This window comes from Psammomys obesus, unplaced genomic scaffold, assembly GCF_907164565.1.
Source record: "Psammomys obesus unplaced genomic scaffold, mPsaObe1.curated_primary_1811, whole genome shotgun sequence".
Lineage (NCBI taxonomy): Eukaryota > Metazoa > Chordata > Mammalia > Rodentia > Muridae > Psammomys > Psammomys obesus.
The window spans coordinates 1,871,118-1,893,505 of NW_026596356.1; the positions used below are offsets into that span (position 1 = coordinate 1,871,118).

The window sequence follows — 22,388 nt, forward strand, 5'->3', positions numbered from 1 at the left end:
ATTGAAAGCAGCTGGGTAATAGGTTCTGCCCTGCTCTTTGGCTCCTCACAGCTGGGGTTATTCTTGAGGATAGGAAACAGGACTAGGGTTAGGTATTCCTGTCTCTTCCTTGTCCTGCCTTGACATGGCACTTCTTTCTCCACAATGAGTCATTCCCTCAGCTTTGCGTCTTGGCTGAAGCAGAGCTCAGAGAGCCCACTCCGTTGCCCTCTGTTCCTTATTGGTCTGCGGCCTCACTTGAATCAGGACATATTCTCTTTGTACCTAAGCTCTTCAGAGATCATGGTGAGGGTCTTTCTGCTACCCTGGCAGATCTATGTAGTGTCCTGGGGGATCTTATATAGTAATTTAACAACAACAACAAAAAAATATTGAGAGTCCTTATTTCTTATGGAAGTGGAACTTGGTGTCAGGCTCTTTGATTTTCTAAACTTAAACTTTGATTCTCTAGAATAAAAACAACTATTTTATTGTGTCTTTGCGAGCACACGCATCAGAGGTCAACTTAGGGTGGTGGTTTTTCACCTTATCCCTCACTGAAGCAGGATCTTTCTTGTTGCTTCTCTTGCTGCCCTCCTCACTCCAGGCTAGCTGACTGACCTAAAAGCTTCCAGATGATTCTCCTGTCTCTACCTCATCTCATCATAGAAGTGCTGGATGCCACCACATCTGGCTTTTTATGTGGGTTCCAGGATTTGAAACTGGGTCATTGGGCTTGCGTAGCTAGCTCCATTACATGCAGAGCCATCCTTCCAGCCCACAATTCTGTTTTGACTACTCCTTTCCCATGGTCTGAATCTGACTGAGTGTCGGAATAATCCAAGACGCTTGTTAAAACTCCTGAAGTGGATTCATTTTCAGAGGGCTCGATTCACAGGGCCAGGGAGGAGCCTGCAAGTTGGTGTTGGTTTTCATAGTGCCTCAGGTGAGTGTGAGGCAGCTGCCAGTGGATGAGCTAGCACTGGGAAGCTGCTGGGCTGGTCCACATGTTTGGTCATGTCTGACCTCTCGGCCCTGCAGGTCATCACAAGCTGGAAGATGTCATGATCTTCATGTCTGGAGGTTCTGGCATGTCTACTCATGGATTTCTTTAAACAAACTTATCTTCTATTTCCATATTTGTCATTTCTGAGCTCATCTGTGGAGGCTCTTGTCAGTGTACAGTGAATGAACTGAATTTCAAACAGTTCCTAGGACACAGAAGCAAACTGAATTCAGAAATGTACGGAACACTTGACTTTCAGTGAATGAAGCTTTAAAAGGTGTCTTGGTCTTGGCAGTCATCCGGTCCCTTTCTGACTTGCCAGTTTTTAAATTGGTTCTGCCTCTCATATTACTTTTTTTCCTGGATCCAATCAAGTGATCCATGGTTGAGTCTCTCAGTGATGTCATCTTATTTTCTCTTTATCCTCACATTTGCAATGTGTTCTACCTGTTTTTCTCAGGTTTGTAGCGTTAGTGATCTTTACATACTTCTTGGCAAAATAAGTGCTATCTTTCTCTTTAAATCAGCTTCATGGGATTTCTGTTTAGCCATTACCCAACCACGGGGTTTTTGCATCAAAGTGGTACCTCAAAAAGAATGATTCCAAGTTCCTATACATTCTAATATCACTGCTGTAGCATGGCCTTTTATCACCCATGGTCAGTACAATCTGGCTTACACTAAAGCACTTGTACAGATCTGCCTTGGTTTGGTCTGAATAAGGGTTTTACTTAGCAAAAGTTTCTGTGTCCTGACACAGGAAAGCAAGGATAGGGAGAGCAGGGAATCCTGGACCAGACTACCCTTGTTCTCCTCTCCCCCGGGTTTAACAAAAATCCTAGCTAGCAAACTATGTTTTTGAAGAACCCAGGGAGAATTCATGACTCTAACAAATGCCACAGGGATCCCTTTTGAGAGCAGTTAGAGTCATCTCTGGATTTGGGCTTGATGCCATTTCTGTGTCACCGTGTGGGTAAATGTTTACCTTTCTCCTGCACGAGGAGAAGTGCTCTTGGAAGGATCTTTGAGTCAAACTAAGTGAAAAGTGACTCTTGCAGAAAGGGTCTGTACTCACAAAGATTTCCTCACTGATTTGAGCTGATGTCTGAGGGTTAATTTGGCAACTTTCCCACTCTCCCCTTTCAATAGGACAGCTCTTTCCTGGCAGAGCAGAAATACCCTACATTACCTGGGAAGCTCTCAGGAGCCACGCCCAATGGAGAAGCTGCCAAGTCTCCTCCCACTGCCTCCCCCCCGCTTGACTCTTCAGGGGGCAGCCTGATGAAGCTGAGTGAGTGTCCAGCACCTGGGGTGGTGGCCTCAGGAACAGTGTCCCTAACACCTTTGGTCACTATAGCTCTAAGTGCAGCCAACAATTAAGAATGGTGGAGATTGTCCCTGGGCAAGCTGTGTCCCACAGCGGCCCCACTTTTAAAGATCCCCTGTGTGGATTAGCTGCTTCCCAAGTTAGTGAACCTCTCTTCTCCTCTGTGCCCATTCTTCCTTGAATCCCTGCCTGTCCTCTCACCATTGCAACGCCCATCCCCCACAGCTCCATTTACTCCTCATCTCCTGCTTCCTTCCTCTGTCATCCTGGTCTTCTCCTGCATTTGCCTTTGATGCAGCCCATGTTACCACTAAGATGACAGTACACACTCCCAAGGCAAATATGGTCAGCGGCAGAGGACTGGGTGCAGCCCAGGAGGGAATGCTTTGGTGTTCACAGAGTTCTCCCTACCTACCCCTAACTCCTCCACCTGGCTGTTGCCTGGGTCACCTGATGCTTTATTTCTTGAATATCATTCTGCCCTGGGCTTCCCCAGCTCCAAATAAACCCTTAAATAACTGTGTTCAGTTATATGCAGATTGCTTTGAGTCAGTGGAGTGAGTGCTGACATCTGTGCAGGGTCTGCCTGTGGCTTAGAATGTCCCCCACCACCACTGCTGACCTCCACCCTCACTGCCTGAGGGTGCGTCAGCATGCTGACCCTGTGGGCCAGGCTTGGTCTCCCTTTCCCTTGTCCTTTGTGGGGTTGCTCTCCTTTCTGTTTGAGTTTTTTGCTCGGTGATACTTTTTATTTCTTTGCATCTCCGTTACTGTTGGGCTGGACTTTGGCCTCTCTTGCTTCTTCATGTGGCTTCTCTGCTTCTGGGTTGCTGGAGATCGCGGCTGGAGTGTCAGTGCTCCCATATTAGGTACTGTGCCTGTTCCAGGTAAGGTACAATATGAGAATACCTTTGTTTCCCATGTCTGATGTCCTTCCCACATTCCAAAGTCTCCCTCTGACTAAATAGCAAGCTCCTTGTTGGAATAGTGTACAGTTGCTTGGACTCCAAAGCCTCAGAATTTGAAGACACTAAATCACTCAGATTGAAAACACTGGCTTCAGTAGTTCTTAGCAGGAGTCCCTGTAGGTGTTCTCAAACTGTTTTAGCTGCCGATATCTTAGTGTGAAGCTCAGTTCTAAAGACAGCACTGGGAAGAGTGCTCTGGGTTCTCTCACAGGATAGCTCAGGTGTAGGGTGGGGTTCTGAAGGCACCCTCTCCCACTCATTCACGGGCCTTTTCACCCTGTCCACCTTAGGAGACACAGAAGGTGTTTGGGAAGATGTAGTGGTGGCCAATGAACTCTCGTCTGCTTCGTCTGGTACTGAGTCAAGCCCCCAGTCTCCCCTAACACCAGACGGCAAACGGAGCCCCAAAGGCATCAAGAAATTCTGGGGAAAGTGAGTTGGTGGTAATGGTTGTGATTGTGTGTTTAGACCACGCAGATAATACTGTATGAGTCTCTGCTCCATCACATGTTTACATATCTGCAAACACAGAATAGTCACATTCAGAAAGAAGAATGTGAGCTATTTTTCAGGACTCAGAGAAGTATGACAGATACTCCTCAAGTGTAGCTTGAGGAGTACTTGCTGTGTGTGTTCCATTCTAGGCATTCTCTGCCCCATGTCCCTGCTCCCATTCTTGGCACATTACACTAGCTGGGCTTCTAAAAAGTATGTTCTTCTTTCATAGGAGCCAGTCTGTATCTCATATAATCTTTTAAAGACCAAAGTCAGGTACGTGCTAGTTCAGCTGATTTATTCGAAGCAGAGGCAGAACTGGAGTCTCCTCAAAGGCATCAGCCTTCACTTTGATCCTATGAGGAGTGGCCCAGATCCCAGAGTTAGGCTTAATGTTGAATCTAGAGTATAGTGGCAGCACTGCTATGGGTCATCTTCCTGGCCTTCAGGAAAGCGGCTGGGAAGGGCATTGCCCAGAGCCCTGAGCTTGTCCTGCCTAGCGCCTCACAGTCTCTGTGGATTTCTCTCCATGCAGAATCCGAAGAACTCAGTCAGGAAACTTCAACACTGATGCACCAGGGATGGCAGAGTTTCGACGAGGTGGGCTCCGGGCGACCGCAGGGCCAAGACTTTCTAGGACCAGGGACACCAAAGGACAGAAATGGTAAGGTTCCATCCAGCCCATCTGCAAAGAGCTTTGCGAAATCCTGGCCAGGATGTAGTGCAAGCAGGGCTGGGTGCCCCACAGCCTCACAGGCTAAAGGCAGGAGTCTTTCATACAGAACTTGTCTGCCTGATATTGGTGGATACGCTCACACTCCCAGGTGCTGAGGCAAGGCACAAGACTCCTTGCAGCTAGACACAGTTGGGGTAGGAAGGCTATGTTAGTTTTTATGTCTAGTTTTTATAAACAAACAGAATAACACCAAGCCTGACAAAAGCAATCTGAGGAAGGAAGAGATTATTCTGGTTTAAAGCCCATCGTGATGCAGAAGGCATGGTGACAGGAACTTGAGGTGGCTGCTCGCATCTTCAGGAAGCAGAAAGAGATGAGACAAATGCTGGTGTTCAGCTCTCTCCCTCCTTGTTATCTAGCCTGGGACCCCAGCTGATGGGATGATGCTGTGTAAAGTGAGGATGGGTCTTAACTGCCTCAATGAACCCAACTAGAAACTGTCTCACAGAAGTGCCCAGAGACTTGTCTCCTGTCAGGCTGATGGTATTGACCATCAGAAGGGCTGTTAATGGCTCTGCTCCTCTATCACTCATTCTCAGCCTTTCACACTGTGTTATGAAGCTCCTGTGAAGCCAGAGCAGATTCTAAAATCCCAAAGCTGGGTCAGAATCTCCGTTCAATAACCACCTAACTGGAAGCCTCTACTCCCCATTTGTGAAGTGGGGATTGAAACTAAGTATTTTGCTAAATAACTAGAATTATTTGAGCTACAGCTCGTTTAACCCAGGCATCAGCCACCTACCACTCAAGGGTCAACATCCTCTTGTCTCTTTTGGGAAAGAGAGCATGCTTTCTTACCTGCCTCTGGGCCAGTGTCGTCCTCCTGCAGGCTCCGAGGAGGCTCTTAGGGCAGCCTGCACCTCCCAGTATCCCTCCTAACTGCACTGTGGCAAGTTGCACTGAAAGGTGGTAACTGAAGGAGGCCGCTAAAGCATGAGTGGCATGGGCATCAAATGCTGAGTTTCATACGCCCTAGTTAAAAAGGAAAACATTTAAAAAGACACAGACACAAAATAGCAAATTTATTTGGAGGTGTCCCTAACGGACAGGGTCCCATTATTCTTCTGACTCTCCTTCTTTTGCTTTCCCTGTTCTGAGAGATTGTCTTCCACAAACCTGCATTGTGGATCGTTGCTCAAGTGTGGTGAAACTCCTTTCCATATCAGTAGCCCCTGTGACATAAGCACCTCCATCAGAATCTCTGGAAGCTTGATTTTTTCAGAGCCAGCTTTGGTTAGAATGTGCTACTTAAAATCTAACCGAAATGAAATGAATTCTCTTGTTTGCCCTTAGGATGATTGTCACACACCAGGGAAGGAGGTTCAGGAAATGCTCACAATGCAAATACCAGTTCTCAGAAATAACAGTTTTCCAGTTAAGAGAAAAGAGCATTTCCTGAAACGTGTTCTGTTGTTCACAGACCTGCCATGCCTTTTTCTCTCCCACCCCCAGAAAGAGATCCTTAACTTATTGCCACCCGCAAATTTCAAGGCTTTGCCAGATCCTCATAGTATTTGGAGACATTGGACCGTCTCATATTTACCTCTGCACTGATGGATATCCTCACACTTGTATTATAATGCATGATCAAAGGAGGAGGGAGGTGCTGATCCTTCTGATCATTGATGTATATCCTCAGTAAATACCAGCCTTTGTGGGGGCAAGGAAATCTAAAGTCACAATCTAAAAGGTTGTCAATCAATTTAGAGCCAAAGAAAGCTTACCTGTACATTTTATTATTAGATATTGTCATTTGCCAAGCAATTTTTTTTTTTTAATTTAGACATTTGTTTCTGGGTTTTCAGAGATGAGAATGAAAAGGTACAGTAAACTTCAGTGAGAGGTCTTTGGTCAAATTCTGGCTATGTCTTTTTTTTTCCATTTTTATTTTAATTTTTATTAATTACACTTTATTCACTTTGTATCCCCCCGTGGTCCCCTCCCTCCTCTCCTCCCAATCCCATCCTCTCTCCCCTCTTTGCACACATGCCCCTCCCCAAGTTCACTGATAGGGGAGGTCTTCCTCTCCTTCCTTCTGATCCTAGTCTATCAGGTCTCATCAGGAGTAGCTGCACTGTCTTCCTCTGTGGCCTGGTAAGGTTGCTCCCCCCCAGGGGGAGGTGATCAAAGAGCAGGCCAATCAGTTCATGTCAGAGACAGTCCCTGTTCCCATTACTATGGAACCCACTTGGACACTGAAGTGCCATGGGCAACATCTGTCAACCAAGGACCATTGATGGAGATAAACTAGAACCTCTGGCTGTGTCTCTAGGTAGTGAGTATAGAGGAGGAATCCTTGTACCAGGGTGAAGAACATTTCTAAGACCAGCAGGCATTTCCCTAGCCAGTATGCTGTGCTCCTGTCACTCCAGGGCCTGGGGTAGCAATGTCAGGGACTCTGTGTGCCTAAGGAAGGAGCTGTAGGGAGGCAGAGGCTGGAGGATCTCTGTGAGTTCGAGGCCAGCCTGATCTACAAAGTTAGTCCAGGACAGCCAAGGCTACAGGGAGTACACCCTGTCTCAAATTAAAAAAAAAAAAAAAAAAAGGAAGGAGCTGTAGTGCTCAAGGCTGACTTGCTGCATGTCTTTGTGCTTTCTCAACCATGACAGAGGTTCATGAAGGGAAGAAGAATGAGGAGATTCTGCTGAGCTAGTTTTGTTTATCTTAATAATGCCCATGGGGGAGGAAGACTGTTATTACCCTTAAGGAGAATATAATTATATGCCAATGCCCTCTGGCATATAATTCATAGATATTTAATGCATAATCTTTTAGAAACATTTGCCACTAATATTCTTGTGAAGAAAGTACTCGGCTCTTGAGAGCTCTCAGCCCCAGTTCTTTTTTTTAATGAAAATTAAGTATTTTGTATTTTGATAATGTTTTATAGAAAAATTCAGATCACAGAAAAAAACAAATTTTATTGTTTCATTCCTCCAGGTAAGTAAGGTCTTATTGATTTATATCCTGTAGCACACTATACACAGAGAGGCTGTTGCCACCATAGCCTTACCAAAATTATGTATTCAACTTTTTTCTCTACTCTCACAGACCTCCACAAGCTTATAGGTTTTGTCAGTTCACTTTTCATATATCTTAGTTGAGTTTGTGAATTTTCTGTATTATGGGCCAGCTTTACTTAATATTTGTTACAGATTTCTATCCACTCTCTGCATATTAAGGTTAAGCCATGTCTGCCATTTATGGTAAGACAGCTTGGGGCTTGTACCAGAATTCTACTTCTGATAGTGATACTTTGATAAATGTAATTTTATATTTATGCATAATGAGGTCTGTTGGCTTCTTTGTTGTTTTTTGAGGGAACAGAATATAGATAGATGTGGAGGTGCTAGGTCTGACACTATACGACAAAAAGCATGAGTAGGAGGAGATGTACAAAGGAATGAGTGGGAAAACCATAAAGATGGAGACATAGCTGTATCTGGATTGCCTTGAAACGTCCACAGGACAGGAGCTTTCAAATTATAATCTCAGAGGCACTTACTTCTCTCTTTCAGAAGGGAAATATCTCTCTGATGTATAGAATGTTTTCCCCAGTTTCCAGAAAGAGAGAGAATGAAATTAAAACCTCTTCACATCTTTGATCACCTCCCCCTGAGGGGGGAGCAGCCTTACCAGGCCACGGTGGAGGACAATGCAGCCACTTTTGATGAGAACTGACAGACTAAGATCAGAAAGGAGAGGAGAACCTCCCCTATCAGTGGACTTGGGGAGTGGCATGCATGCAGAAAGGGGAGGGAGGGTGGGATCGGGAGGGGAGGAGGGAGGGGCTTATGGGGGGATACAAAATGAATAAAGTGTAATTAATAAAAAAAAAAAAAAAGAGTCTAGGGCTGAGGATGTGACTCGGCCAGTGAAGTTCCACTGTGCAAGCATGAGACTCGGGCTGAGATCCCCACAGCCTGGGAACAGCCTAGTGTGGTGGCACATGTCTGCCTGGAACCCTAGCCCGGGGAGGCGACTGGAGATGCACAGTTCCTTGGAGCTTGGTGGCCAGTCTGTCTAGCCAGTTGGTGAGCTCAGGACTCAGTGAGAGGCCCTAACTCAAAATAGAAGGTAGAGAATGATAAAAGACACCTAGTATTGACTTATGGGGTCCAAACGTGTACACACACATGTATGTACACATGCATATGCCCACAGATGAGTGCAACACACACGCCTGTATGCACATATGTGCATGCAGAAACAGCACATTAAAAAGCTGGGTATGGGGGTTCATATTTATAGTGCCAGCATTCGAAAGTTGTATTTCCAAGAATTCAAGGCCAGCATGAACCACAGGATGGGTGTGGTTATCTCAAAACACAAAGCACTAAAATAAAACAAGACAAATTAAAAGCCAGAATGCAGATTATATCAGAAGAGGTAAAGGCAGGAGATTAATGTCATATAGAAGTGGTGGAGATAATAGCCAGAACCTGGAAATAACCCAGATGTCCCTCAGTTGAGGAATGGATACAAAAATTGTGGTATTTTTACACAATGGAATACTACTCAGCAATTAAAAACGAGGAAATCATGAAATTTGCAGGCAAATGGTGGGATCTAAAAAAGATCATTCTGAGTGAGGTATCCCAGAAGGAGAAAGACAACCATGGTATATACTCACTCATATAGTCCTATAAGATATGATAAACATAATGAAATCTATACACCTAAAGAAGATAAACAAGAAAGAGGACCTGGAGTAAGATGATCAATCCTCACTTAGAAAGACAAATGGGAGGTACATTGGACATGGGAGAAAACAAGTAACAGGACAGGAGCCTACCTCAGAGGGTCCCTGAAAGACTCTACCTAGCAGTGTATCAAAGCAGATACTAAGACTCATAACCAAACCTTCGGCAGAGTGCAGGGAACCATATGAAAGAAGGGGGAGTTTGTATGATGTGGAAAAGATAGGAGCATCAAAAGGACCAAATATATCTGGGCACAGGGGTCTTTTCTGAGACTGACACTCCACCAAGGACCATGTATGGATATAAACTAGAACCTCTGCTCAGATGAAGCCTGTGGTAGCTCAGTAACCAATTGGTTTCCCATAGTAAGGGGAACAGGGACTATTCTGACAGGAACTCAATGGCAGGCCTTTTGACCTCCCCACCCACCCCAAGGGAGGAGCAGTCCTGCTAGGCCACAGAGGAGGACTTTGCAGCCAGTCCTGAAGATACCTGATAAACCAGGGTCAGGTGAAAGGGGAGGAGGTCCTCCCCTATCAGTGGACTTGGAAAGGGGCAGGGAGGAGATGAGGGAGGGAGGGAGGGAGGGAGGGCTTGGGAGGGAATGAGGGAGCAGGATACAGCTGGGATACAGAGTTAATACAATGTAACTAATAAAAAAATAAAGAAAAAAAAAAGTGGTGGAGAGAAGTTAATATTCATATAAAGTGTATCGTGTGAGCTCACTGTAAAAAGGTATGGCATCAACAAAAGCAGCATAAATCTTGTGTTCTCCTGCTGGAAGAACACAGACAACAAACACACCATGAACTGGCTGCCACACTGGGAACCCTCTACTGTGTGGTATTACCTACCACTCCCATGTTACTTAATAGAAATATTCTGAAATGGCACCACTGATTCTGAAAATGCACGTCAGTGCCAGTTGTAAATGGTGGACCCGATGCTGCTTTAGAGAACTGGTGATGGAGCCGCGCCTAGAGCACTTGCCTAGCATGCATACTGTCCTGCATACGATCCCCAGCACCGTACACAGTGGGCATGGTGGTACACACCTGTAATCTCAGCAGGCCTGAGTTGGAGGAGGCAGAAGGTTCAGAAGTTCAGGGTCACCCTTAGCTACATATCAATTCTGAGGTCAGTCCAAGCTGCACTAGGCCCTGTCTCAAAAATAAAAACAAAAATACGCATGTATTAGTAATCAAGCTAGAAAGCAGCCTGAGTGAAGTCCTGTTCTCGTAGAGTATTACAGAGCTTTGGTCAAAATACACACCTAACATGTGAGGCTGGAAAAGTGCTACAGAGCTATAGCTAGGAATTGATTTAAATTTTTTGAACTTTATGTGTGTGTGAAGTTTCATGTTAAATTTGTAATTGTTTACAGTGTTTTCTCATTCCAAATATTTCCCAATTTTGTATTCAAGTTTTATATTTTTTATACAGAGAATACTCCAACCTAGACTTATAAAACCTACCTGTTTGAGCCCTATTGAAACCCAAGCTCTAAGTGAGGAGTGTTCAGTACTTATACCAGTATTTATTCTAGAATGCTAGCTTCTTTCTGGCCCTTTAAGGAATTCCCAGTTTAACCAGGTGTTCAAAAAGTCTTCAAAATCATTCCTGCATATTAGGGGTGCAGCTGGCCCCTAGGTCTCCTGTGTCTACCGGACTCCTGTGTCTATAGAGTCAACCAAATGGTTACACAAATGGTACTGAATCTGCACAGACTTTTTCCTTGTTACTCCCTGACAATAAAATGTGACATCTGCACATGCCATTTGTGTTGCATTAGGTGTGGTAAGTAATCTGGGCATTATTTAAAGTATTTAAGAGGATGTGTGTAGTTTCTACGTAAACACTGGATTTTTATAACTGGGGCTGGAGCAGCCTCCTAGAATCTATCCTCCACAGGTATCAGGGGAGAACTGTACTTTGCTAGAATGGAATCTCTCTGAATAGCTAATCTTCTAGATCAATACATCCCTATTTATATTTAAAACTGAATATGAAATTGTTTCATCTGCCCTCCCCCCATGACTCAGTTAGGATTTTGAATGTGCCATTACATTCGCACTTCAAATGAAACATTTATGTCCTTAAGAATGGATGGTTTTTAATGCCTAGGCACCCTGTCTAGGAGCATGACCCAGCCCTTCATTTATTCATGTCTTTCTCTCTCTCTTTTAGTGTGCTCAGTTGAGTGTTGCAGCTGTGTCAACTCACTGTAGCATACACAGCCAAGAGCGTTCATGCCCCTTGTTAAGGCAGCTCTGACAGAGGTTATAATTCTAGTTGGCTTAGTGGGGATAGTTTTCATTGTTTTAATAAAAGCCATAGTATCTGCATGGGTAACATGTAGAAAACTGACGTTTGCATGTAGTGCTCATTTCCATATGTATAAACACATATATTTGTTTTCCTACATATACTTTTGTTTTTCGTACTCCAGTGACTTGGCTCTCCTGGGTTTCTAGGTAGGAAATCGTATCCTATGAAAAGAATTGGGTTCTTTATTGTTACTTTTCTAAAGCTGTACTACTTTTATCCAGCCTTACCTAGGTAGATCTCTCTACCAGTGTTATTAATAAGTACTGATAGTCACACACACACTCACACACATGCCTTGCTGCTGATTATAATGGAAATGCCTCTAGTATTTCATTTATAATAAGGCATTCATTGTTTTAAGTGAGAAGATCTTTGGCTTAGATTTCCCCCCTTTTCCTGTTAGAGAATGGACTGTCTTTTCCAAGTGTCCCAAGCATTACCCAAAGACTGCTGAGTCTTATGGACAAAATGATTTGATAATAAATGTTCATACTGCGTTTCTGGACCTGTGTGCACTAAACAGTCCTTTGAGGATCATCAGGCTGCCTCATGCTTAGAGAAGCTACAGTTGAATCATAAAACCTGCTGTCTAGGTGGCTCTAGAGGGTGGGTTGTGCTAGAATGTCATTCACATTGTTGGGTCTTTTTAAAGTTTTTTTTTTTTTTTTCCCTTGAGGCTTTATGCTCTGTAAAGCCCGAGGTGCCTTATAACAGAAGCATGCTCTTCCTTTGCTTCCCAGTGATGCAAATGCCCCCTTTGCCCAGTGGAGTACAGAACGTGTATGTGCATGGCTGGAGGATTTCGGCCTGGCTCAGTATGTGATCTTTGCCAGACAGTGGGTGACATCTGGCCACACACTACTGACAGCTACCCCTCAGGACATGGAAAAGGTAAGGGCTGAGTATGAGGAGAAGTCCCTATTATCCCTCAGAACAGTGCATGGGGATTAGTCCCTGGGCCTCCATTTACTCCATATTCACAGAGGGTGCACAGGAAAGGCTGAGATTCCCTCAAGCTGTAGGGTAACATCCCAGTGCGCTGTGCATCTACCCCCAGGTGCTACTACCACCCTTGAGAGCATGTCTGCCCTGACATGACATTCTCTGAGGACCAAGTTTTCTGCTAAAACTTCACATGTGGTCTTCATCTTTTGCTTTCAGGAGCTAGGAATTAAACACCCCCTCCATAGGAAGAAGCTGGTTTTAGCAGTGAAAGCCATCAATGCCAAGCAAGAGGAGAAGTCTGCGCTGCTTGACCACATTTGGGTGACACGTAAGGACAGGGATATATTTATGAAGAATGTTTCTGGTGATTCTGAAGGGCAAAGGAATTTCCCATAGAATGTGTGCCTCAAAGACAGCAGCTTATGTGTGAAAGACAGATGGATTACTAATGCTTTGGGGGAAATAGAACATTTGCTGCCTTTTCCTCTTGGCATTCGTGTCATCTGTTCTCATGAATCCTAATGTGTCTGTTTTTGTAGGGTGGCTTGATGATATTGGCTTACCCCAATACAAAGACCAATTTCATGAATCAAGAGTTGATGGGCGGATGCTGCAATACCTAACTGTGGTGAGGATTTTCCCTTACATATATCTGTTGTTCCAGTGAGCACGCAGCCCAGGTGTCCCCAAGCTAGTTATTTTACACTTGATTCCCCTCCTTGCCTCACATTCCTAAGGCCCTGAAATAGTACTGTTATTACATAAGGCATGTCAGGTACAATCCATGGTGGTGAGTGAAGCTGCCAAAATGTCTCTGAGCACCTTTCTGAGATGTGCGAGGTGTATTTGTTTGGTCAAGAAAGAACTTCTGGGGTCTTTTGTTACGTTAGACTCTGGCTCATCAACCAAAATTTTTCTTTTCCAGAATGATCTACTCTTCTTAAAAGTCACCAGCCAACTACATCATCTCAGCATCAAATGTGCTATTCACGTGCTACATGTCAACAAGTTCAACCCCCACTGCTTGCATAGGAGGCCTGCTGATGAGGTGAGGGAGCGTGCTAGCTGTCCAGGTGGCCCTGTGTCAGGACACCTAAAATATCACGTGTGAGAAAATAAGGATGACATCATCACAAAATAGACCATGATACTTAAGATCCTGTTCCCTGTACTATAACTCCCCTAGTGCCCATACTTTGTGTCTAATGGCAGTCACTAAACCTCTGTTCCTCCACCTCACTCATAATGATCTAAGGATTTGATATGGCATAAAAGAGAGCACAAAGGAAATGCATTGTGGAAAGTGTGTCAAAGTAGGCAGAGGAGGCAAGGTCCAGGTTGTCAGAGGAGACAGGGTGCCAAAAGGACTGGACAGTTGAGAGTGGGTTATTCTCCTTGCTGGTATAAGAGTAACTAGCCCTCAGCCTAGATGCATAGGACCTTAGTAGAGGGGAACTAGCATAGACAAATGCAGAGGACCCCATATGGGTGATATACTTAATAAGATCCTATAAATGGCAGGACTTCCTGGTAGGCCCCAAACTGAAAGCCTATGGATCATGTCCCACTTCTTGTGTTGTGGAGAACTGGTCTAACTCTGGTTCTTTAGGGATATAAAGTGCCTGCCTTTGCCTTCTATTATCTGTATCCTTGCTATTCATCAAGTACATCTTACACACCTTCTGTGTGAGTCATGAGCCTTTTGAAGCCCACAAAGCCATGTGTTCAGTATGTAGACAGTGTATCTGTCACACATATATGGGTGCCCACAGAGGCCAGATTTCATCAGATCTCTTGGGACTGGAATTAGAGATGGTTGTGAGCTATCTGGCATGGATGCTAGAACTGAACCTTTAGAAGAGCAGGAAGCATGCTTCACTGCTGAACTATCTCTCAAGCCCAGCCAGCTTCAAGATCTTAGAACATTTGCCCATGCCAGGGAGTACTTTTCCCTAGAAAACTCTTGGCTCATAATTGAATCTTTAAAATTCTGTTGAATCACTGAATAAAAACTATATGTCTTTGTTTATTGGTGCCAGAATTAGCCAGAAAAGTAGGGTATAACAGCATGGTAGATTCAGATATTTAAGTATAGATGGTGCAGCACAATTAAAAAAATACTGATTTCTTAGGTCTTAGGGCTCTCAGGCAAGTGGCCCAGATGGCCTGGGTTGCAAGGCCTGAGAATCTACTGTTCTGTTGAAGCTTCTGAGGCAAGACTCTCCAGAGGTGTTGACCCCACAGAGGACCATATGGAGCCTAACTTCTTTATTCTCCTTCATCACAGAGTAACCTTTCTCCTTCAGAAGTTGTGCAGTGGTCCAACCACAGAGTAATGGAGTGGCTGCGATCCGTGGACCTGGCAGAGTATGCACCAAACCTTCGTGGGAGTGGTGTCCATGGTGGCCTCATTGTGAGTGGCTCTCTGAGCTAGCCCACATGCCTTTGTGCAAAACTGTGGTATTCCCAAAACACCCTTCTGTCCTGTCCTGTTTCTGCTCATGGTAGTATGATAAAAAATACCCTGACAAAAGCAACTTAGGGGAGAAAGCGTTTATTTTAGCTCACTGCAGGGCAGTGAGAATAGCATGAGCTTGAGGCCACTGGTGACATGACATCTGCAGTTGAGAGCGTGAACACATGCATACTTCTGCTCAGTTCCTTTCTTAACTCTTACACCATTCAAAAGCCAGCCCATGAAATGCTACCACCCACATTCAGAACAGGTCTTCCCACCTCAGTTAACACAGTTGATTAAAATCCCTCACACTCATGCCAGAAGGCCAACCTGATCTAGGCAATCTCTCACCTCTCCTCCCAGGTGAGTCTACACTGTCAGGTTGATGATTAAAGCTAAGCCTCATACTTTGTAAGGGCCAGGCATTGTAGTGGAAAAAAGGAAGTTCTTCATCTGGACCATTTTACAGAATTTGAAATCTCAAAGTATTTCTGTAGTTTCTGGTGGAACATTACAGTGCCTTACAGCAAGAACTAAGATGGCTTCTGCAACGACCCCCTCAGCTTCAGTCCAGAGGATTCCAGTTAGTCGGGCGGTTGCATGAGAACAGCCCTGAACATGGCAGCTCCACCTGTTCCCAGAGGAATACGGGGGTTGGGGAAGTGAGGGGGAGGTCACCATGTGTAATTTCCTGATTGATGTGATAGGATCTTTATCACCACTTAGCCCTGTCAAGTGTCAAAGGCAGAAGGGAAGTGTGGAGGTGGTGGAGGTGGTGGCCTAGATGCCATCAGAGAAGACTTGGAAAACAGCCTTATCAGAGGCCCTGGTCTCTGCTAGCTGGTGAAGATGAGGTAGTCAGTCAACAAACATGCTGGTCTGCTCAAAGCCAGGCCTTGTGCTGGGGAGGCAGCGTGGGTGGGATACAGAATACAGCCTATGTTCCAGAGACACTTAAGACACAGGAACAAGTACTTCCTGTTCCCCCTCCCCCATTCCCTCTACAGTGACCACTGGCTAGGTTTGTCTGTGTTTTCTTCTTAGATCCTGGAGCCACGCTTCACTGGGGACACCCTAGCTATGCTTCTTAATATACCCCCACAGAAGACGCTCCTCAGGCGCCATCTGACCACCAAGTTCAACTCCCTGATTGGTTCTGAGGCTGAACAGGAAAAGCGAGATAAAATGGCCTCACCTGCCTACACACCTCTGACCACCACAGCCAAAGTTCGGGTGAGCTGTCCGAACCTTTGTGGTTGGGTCCCTGTGGCCTGCCTTGTGAGCCTTATGCTGAACATCTGTTAGTTCAGTGCCTGGGCCAAACCAATGAGTGCAGCCCTAGATGAGGGATATGCTTGTCTTTTGCTGCAGGAGTCTGCTCTTGAAGTCTGTTCATCTTTATTAGCTCCATTCCCTACTTGGCCTGAGTCCCAGGAGAACAGCACAGGTTTCTGTATGCTGGAGACATGTCCAGGAAGTAGCTCTTCTTGGGAAGCTGTTCTCCACACCAGTTCTGCCAAGCAGACGAGCTCTGGGTTCCCTTCAGTCTGACCCATCTGTGGACCACAGTGCCGGGGGGTCTTGGTCACAGTGGACTTGCTAGGACTCGGAGTGCTCCCAAAGCAGCTTGTCATTTTTGTTGTGTTCTATATGTAACCAGCACACAGCTGAGCCTAGTGTCATCGAAGCCCCTCTCACTCTCTGGCCTCTCCTACAAAGTCCAGCCTGAGTCGTAGGATCCTCAGGCTGGAGCTATCGCAGGCCACAGATAACCTCTGGTGGCTGAGCTGGACTCTTCCCCAAGCATTCATTGGCGCCTATGGTCCAGCTCCTGCTCACACTCCCTTCCCTAAGGATGTAGGACAGGTAGTATGTCTGGGGGAGTCCAACAGAAGCAAGGGGGGGGGGGGGACCCAGGCAAGGAAGAAGGGCCAGCCCAGGGCCCTCCAGGATCCAGATGTGAGACAGGTCCCCTGTGCTTGACCTCAAGTGCAGACAGTGGCATTCCAGGGCACCCCTCAGTCCATCCTGGGAAATAGGAAGTGATTGGGGGAAAGTGAGCTGAGCTTGCCTCAGAGGAGCAGCTCGACCTTGCTTCAGTATAGAACATGTCACCAGGATCCCTGCTTTCCACAGCACTTTCATTTCTTTCTTCCTGAGCTAGCTCCCAGATATATTGTCAGGCATGCCTGCATACTGACCCTGGAGGTTCTTCTCATCATCTTGCATTTGCTGTTTCAGCCTAGGAAACTCGGGTTTTCACATTTTGGAAACATGAGAAAAAAGAAGTTTGATGAATCTACGGATTACATTTGCCCCATGGAGTCCGGTGATGCTGTCAGTGACAGTCACAGGGTCTACAGTGTCTACCGAAGCCTCAGTCCCCTTGATAACCATGAACTAGATGGGCTGGACCAGGTGGGACAGATAAGCTGATGCCCCTGTCATCTGCCTTTTCTGTGCACGGAGAGCTTACAGTAACACCGCGTGTCACCATATAACTGCATTTCACCCCCATCCTTGTGCATGACCTGCAGAAAACAGCAAATGTGTGCCTTTGGGCTGGTCTCCCTACACACCCTAAGGATGGCCAGGATATGCAGTTACACAGCTGCAAAGGGGACAGGCTTTGGGGACTATAGCCAAGAGTGTGGGCTCAGGGGAAATCATCTGAAGACATTATACATAGTAATTCTTAATATCCATATTTCACCTGGAAACACATGAGCGGAGGCAGCTCTGGGCAATCCTGAGAGGATCAGGTCTCAGACGCTGCTCCTATGCCCCAGCTGAGGGAAGAATTCAAGTGCCTTAGGCCTGTGGGTCAGAGTCTTGGCTGAGATCAAAGGGGCAACAGTGGGTATTTAGGCCATGGTGAAAACATCATTTGATTGTACCTTACTGTGGGGCAGCAACTTCTTTCTGATAATAAAAATAAAAACAATATTTATGTAGAAAATGTGAAACATTTTTAATTTTATTGTGGCCTAGAGGTAGGGTGATAATGGACTATACCACTTAAGGGCCTATAGTTTAGGGTTCTACCAAGGGGATGGAGCATCTAGTAGAGGATGTCTGTGGCCCTGTTGCCTTGGCCTCATCTCTCTCTCTCTGTGGTGCTTAGAAGCAGCTTGGGTGTCACGCACACCCTGGCTAGAGGTCACATCTGTCACACAGAGCCTAGGTTGATTTTTGTTTCAGCAGCTTGAGCCTCAGAATGAAGAGTGGGGAGATGAACAGATAGCCTTTCTGGCAAGCCTCTGCTTTTCACATCTTGCTCACTTCTGTCCCCTGGAAGAGCAGAAATAGAGCTGGCCTCTTGCTTTAGACACTGACTAACTGGTAATGGGCTCACCAGATGGCCTGTGTCTGGCCAGAGACTGACCAGGAAGGGATGTGTGATCTGCCAGTCTGAGCTCCTGCTCAGGAAATTCCAGTTTGAGCCTGGCCAGCATTTGACTCCTTCTGGGTCCAGTGGGCTTCATCTACAGGAGAATAACAGCAGTGCTATATCCATCTGGCAGTGAGGGCAGGGCCAATGGCCCCACTATGGCATTCTGATTCTGACTCAGATACTGTACAGCTGGCTCTTAATACACAGAAGACGCAGCCATGGTCTGTTACCTAAGGCTGCTACCTCCCCTGAAGTCTGGCTAGTGAGAGAAATGGGCACAAGCTTGCCAGGTGGTAATACTATTATTTGGTTCTGGTAACCAATGGCCAATGCTGTTGTAGAGCAGGTCAAGCCAGGCTTTATGCCCTGTTGATTATGCCCCAGTGAAGAGCTGCACGTTTTCAGACCTTTGCATGTGTTTATATTGTTGCTGAATCTGTGTGGCCTCATGCAACGCCAAGTCCCTTAATGGACCCGAGTTTTCCCTGCTACAAAGGGTTGCCCTTGATGCCTCCAAGCCTGCAGCTTCCAGTTAAGGAAGATGGAGTAGGCCAGCAGTACCCGAGGAGAAGGAAGGCATGAGAAGGAGGCTTCTGTGCCACGAAGAGGCAGCAGCCTCCGGAAAATGCCCTCTTATGCCACAGCATTGGTATATGGGGTCCTGTGCCTGGAAATCATCCTTCTGTCCAGTGACCTGGAGGCTTTCATCCCTGCTACTCTTTGCTTCTTGAATGAGCTGAACCACTGGACATGTGCAGGAGCTTGACTGACAAGCCTCTGCCTGTGGCCTTCTTCTCTACACTAAGTGCTGATGCTGAGTGTGGCTTCAGCAGAGCGTGTGCATGCAAGTACAGGAGCTGAAACTGCATGTGTCCCACCAGCTGTCACTGCTCAGGGCCTAGAACACAGCATGTCCACCCTCCAGGGAAGAATGTCCTGGAGTAGAAGGGGCTTTGCATGCCGCTGTGTCTGCACAGCATAGGCTTCATCCCTGTGTGCTGACCAGGCTGCTGCCCATTTTACAGATGGCATCTTCCGAAGGCACCGTGACACAGATAGGGCTCCTCTCCCAAGATATCCACCGCCTCACGGTAGGATTCTGACTCCCTCACTTGAGACATGGCTAGCAAAGCCCGGTGAGCTTGGTATGGTGGCATTCATGGCCACAGGAGAGGAAATGACGATGCTTGATAGTGGATGAGATTTTGAGCCAGCTGTGAGGCACACAGCAGCCCAAAGACTTCCTCCATTGGCCTGTTGCTAGTTCTGAGCCACTACATGGCATTAGAGGCTCACAGACCTTTTTCAGAGTCGGCCTAAACATGCAAGGTGCTGGATCCTTTCTCTGGTCTCAGAGCTGGTAATGATATGATGGTACCCAAGCAGTCCTAGGTTACCCATCTAGCCATACCAAAGCCCAGACTCACTTCTGGCCCAGTAAATACCATCCTGCCTTCTTGGCCCAGGAAAGACATGTATTCCCACCATCCTCTGACATCATGGATATACCCTGCAAACTAGGAGAGCCTGCCATGCCCAAGAATACAAATCAGTCCATGGGGAGGCAGCTTGATCCCAAGGGAAAAACAGTTTGGGGAAAGGTAGGAGTGATTCAAGTCCTTATTTGCCTTTTACTTGCTCTAGGAGCTTAGGCGTGCCACTGTCTGAGACTGGTTTTGGTTACCTATAAAGCAGGGCTAATGGTAGCCCTCTTATAATCAGGTGGGGAGACCAGAGGTAGCAAGAAATGGCTACATACAGAAAACTGTCTAAAGGCAAAATAGAAGAGTTGGTATGTCAGTGCAACAGGTGTTGTCTCTTGGCTCATGCAGGAAAATGTCTCTGTAAAATCTTGGTAGTCTTGAAATAGTAGGTTTACCTCCTAGACAATAGGCTTAGTTTTATGTGTACGTATAGGTGGTGGTGGTGGTGGTGGTGGTGGCGGTGGGACTTGAACCTGGGACACTGTGCAGGAAAGGCAAATGTTTATTGTACTTGTGTACACCAAGCTTCACCCTTGGTCCATTTTTATCTTAAACATTACTCTCTGCTCAACACTCGATGCTCAGGCTCCCTGGCACACCATACCTTTGCAGGTCAGCGATGCTGGATATGGGCCACTCCCAGGGTCCCTGTTTCTTGTGAAGGTGCAGCAGGGGAGCCTTGCCCTACAGACTGTAAAATGCCCCTTTGCCTATGTTCTTACAGACTCTACTGAGCCAGGACCAAGTACTGAATGACTCACCTGGCTGTCCCTGATGCTGATGACTGCAGATGACATTCTTCATGGCTAAGAGAGGCATGTGTGGAGCCTAAATGTTTGCCTCCATCTACAAAACCTAGGTGGAGCTGGTGGGCCACCTCCAATGTAGGTGCTGACAGGTGCAAAAGCAGAGGGATGGGACATGTCCAGAGGTATCTTCATGTTCCTCTGTGTCATCAATGCTTCCTTTTCACTACAGCTTTTCTACCTTTTGTATTTTTATATACAAACTGCAGACCGCTCTTGTGGAGAGGAAAGTAAGGTGTGAGATGCAGAGCAAAGGCAATGAGCTATTATTTCGTAAAAGCCTCTGCTTGGATCAAAAAAAAAAAAAAAGATTTGTACAAACTGTTCTGAATGTTCTGCAGTGGCTGGGTGAAGTAACTGGGAGCAGGGGACCCTCTGGGGCTGCTTCATAGAAGTATGTACTTCCACTTCGAGGAGCTTGGCCCTGAGAGCCAGTACTCCTCTCTCACTCTTCCAGCAGCTTCCATCCAGCTGCATCCCAAGACACCAAGGTGAGGTGATACACTTTGTTCCTCACCTGCCTCAAGTGCAATGTCTGATCAAACACCTCCCCCTAGTGGACAGTCTTCAAACTCAAACTCATATAAGCTAGTATTCTGTAGATTTCCAAGGGATGCACCACTAAACCGTCGTTCCCTCCCAGGCCATGACAGTTCTAGTTCCAGCCTTATTATCTAATCGCTGCCCATGATGTTCTACTTGGTCCCTGTCAGACATTCTCCACTTCTGTCACCGTGTCACCTTTCAGCTTGACTCCCTTAGTCACAGAGTCCCCACAGATGGGTGTGCCAGCCCCTTCCCATCATCTTGCCAGCATTTGTGAGTCCACTGATTTGTCCTTGCTTCACTCTATGCTTTCTTCTGGTTCTAAATCAACTCTGCCCTTCTGTGCTGTCTGCCTTTGCCTCTGAGATGCTCACTTTGAGGTTATGTGCCATCCTGCCATCATTTGTACTCACTGCATAAACCTGCTGAACTGCTGTAGTCTGTGTGGGCTAAGTGAGTCCTAGTAGTATTGCTTCCTGATAAGGTTCCCAATGGCCAGTATCCTTACTGTTCCCTGCAGATGTCATCAGCACCTCCCCTAGTTAGAAAAGAAAAGAAAAAGTCCCCAGGTTTTGTCAAATGTCCCCTGGAGGATGAAATCAATATCCCCTCCCAATTAAAACCGTTAGGCTGGAAAATGAGAGCAGGGTGGAAGGCCTAGGGAAAGAAACATCTGGTGAGGTTGGGATGAGTCCAATGGGAGAAGGCTTTGCAACTGAATCTGATGGCATATACCTATATCCTAGCTATTAACAGTTGGGAAGCTGAGGCAGGAAGATGTGAATTCACAGATGACTTGGTCTACAGAGTGAGTTCAAGGTCAAACTGTTTGGGCAGTGTAGCAAAAGTGGGTAGATTGTCTTTCCCTGAGTAGGACATTCCACAAAGATAGAGTGAGCACAAGTAGGTAGATCAAAGTGGGAATGTCCCTCCCAGGTTGCTTTTGAGACAGTTTGGCTCCTTGTGAGTGAGATTCAAAGGCATATAACAAGGCTCCCTGGAGCCACATTTCTCTCTTCTTTTTTTTGTACCCTACACTCCCCCCAACCCTGCACGTATTGTACACATTGAGTAACAACCCCAGCAGCTTGTTACTGGTTTCTTAGGAAGTTATATGAAATGGCGTTTACCCCCTGAAGCAGGTTTACCCCCTGAAGTAGCAGAACAGCAGTGTGTTATTCTTGCTCTGAACAGCAGGTGGCACTAGCAGTAC

General features: G+C 46.2%; 1 protein-coding gene across 6 annotated transcripts in view; it reads left to right on the plus strand.

Annotated features, from left to right (window-relative positions):
* Positions 1-20,755, plus strand: part of Ppfibp2 (PPFIA binding protein 2) — a 142,601-nt gene extending 121,846 nt beyond the window's left edge. For 3 of the 6 annotated variants that reach the window (XM_055597383.1, XM_055597385.1, XM_055597386.1), the window contains 11 exons: positions 2,135-2,276; positions 3,149-3,181; positions 3,571-3,712; positions 4,311-4,439; positions 12,283-12,433; positions 12,704-12,815; positions 13,027-13,115; positions 13,413-13,535; positions 14,775-14,900; positions 15,990-16,178; positions 17,187-17,898. In XM_055597383.1, the coding sequence (XP_055453358.1) occupies positions 2,135-2,276; positions 3,149-3,181; positions 3,571-3,712; positions 4,311-4,439; positions 12,283-12,433; positions 12,704-12,815; positions 13,027-13,115; positions 13,413-13,535; positions 14,775-14,900; positions 15,990-16,178; positions 17,187-17,381 (1,431 nt within the window). In that variant the 3' untranslated portion in view covers positions 17,382-17,898. Of the gene's footprint in view, positions 1-2,134; positions 2,277-3,148; positions 3,182-3,570; positions 3,713-4,310; positions 4,440-12,282; positions 12,434-12,703; positions 12,816-13,026; positions 13,116-13,412; positions 13,536-14,774; positions 14,901-15,989; positions 16,179-17,186; positions 17,899-19,364; positions 19,431-20,547 lie in introns of those variants that run through there. The other 3 variants (XM_055597384.1, XM_055597387.1, XM_055597388.1) reach the window with 2 other exon arrangements.
* The last annotated feature ends 1,633 nt before the right edge of the window (positions 20,756-22,388 follow it).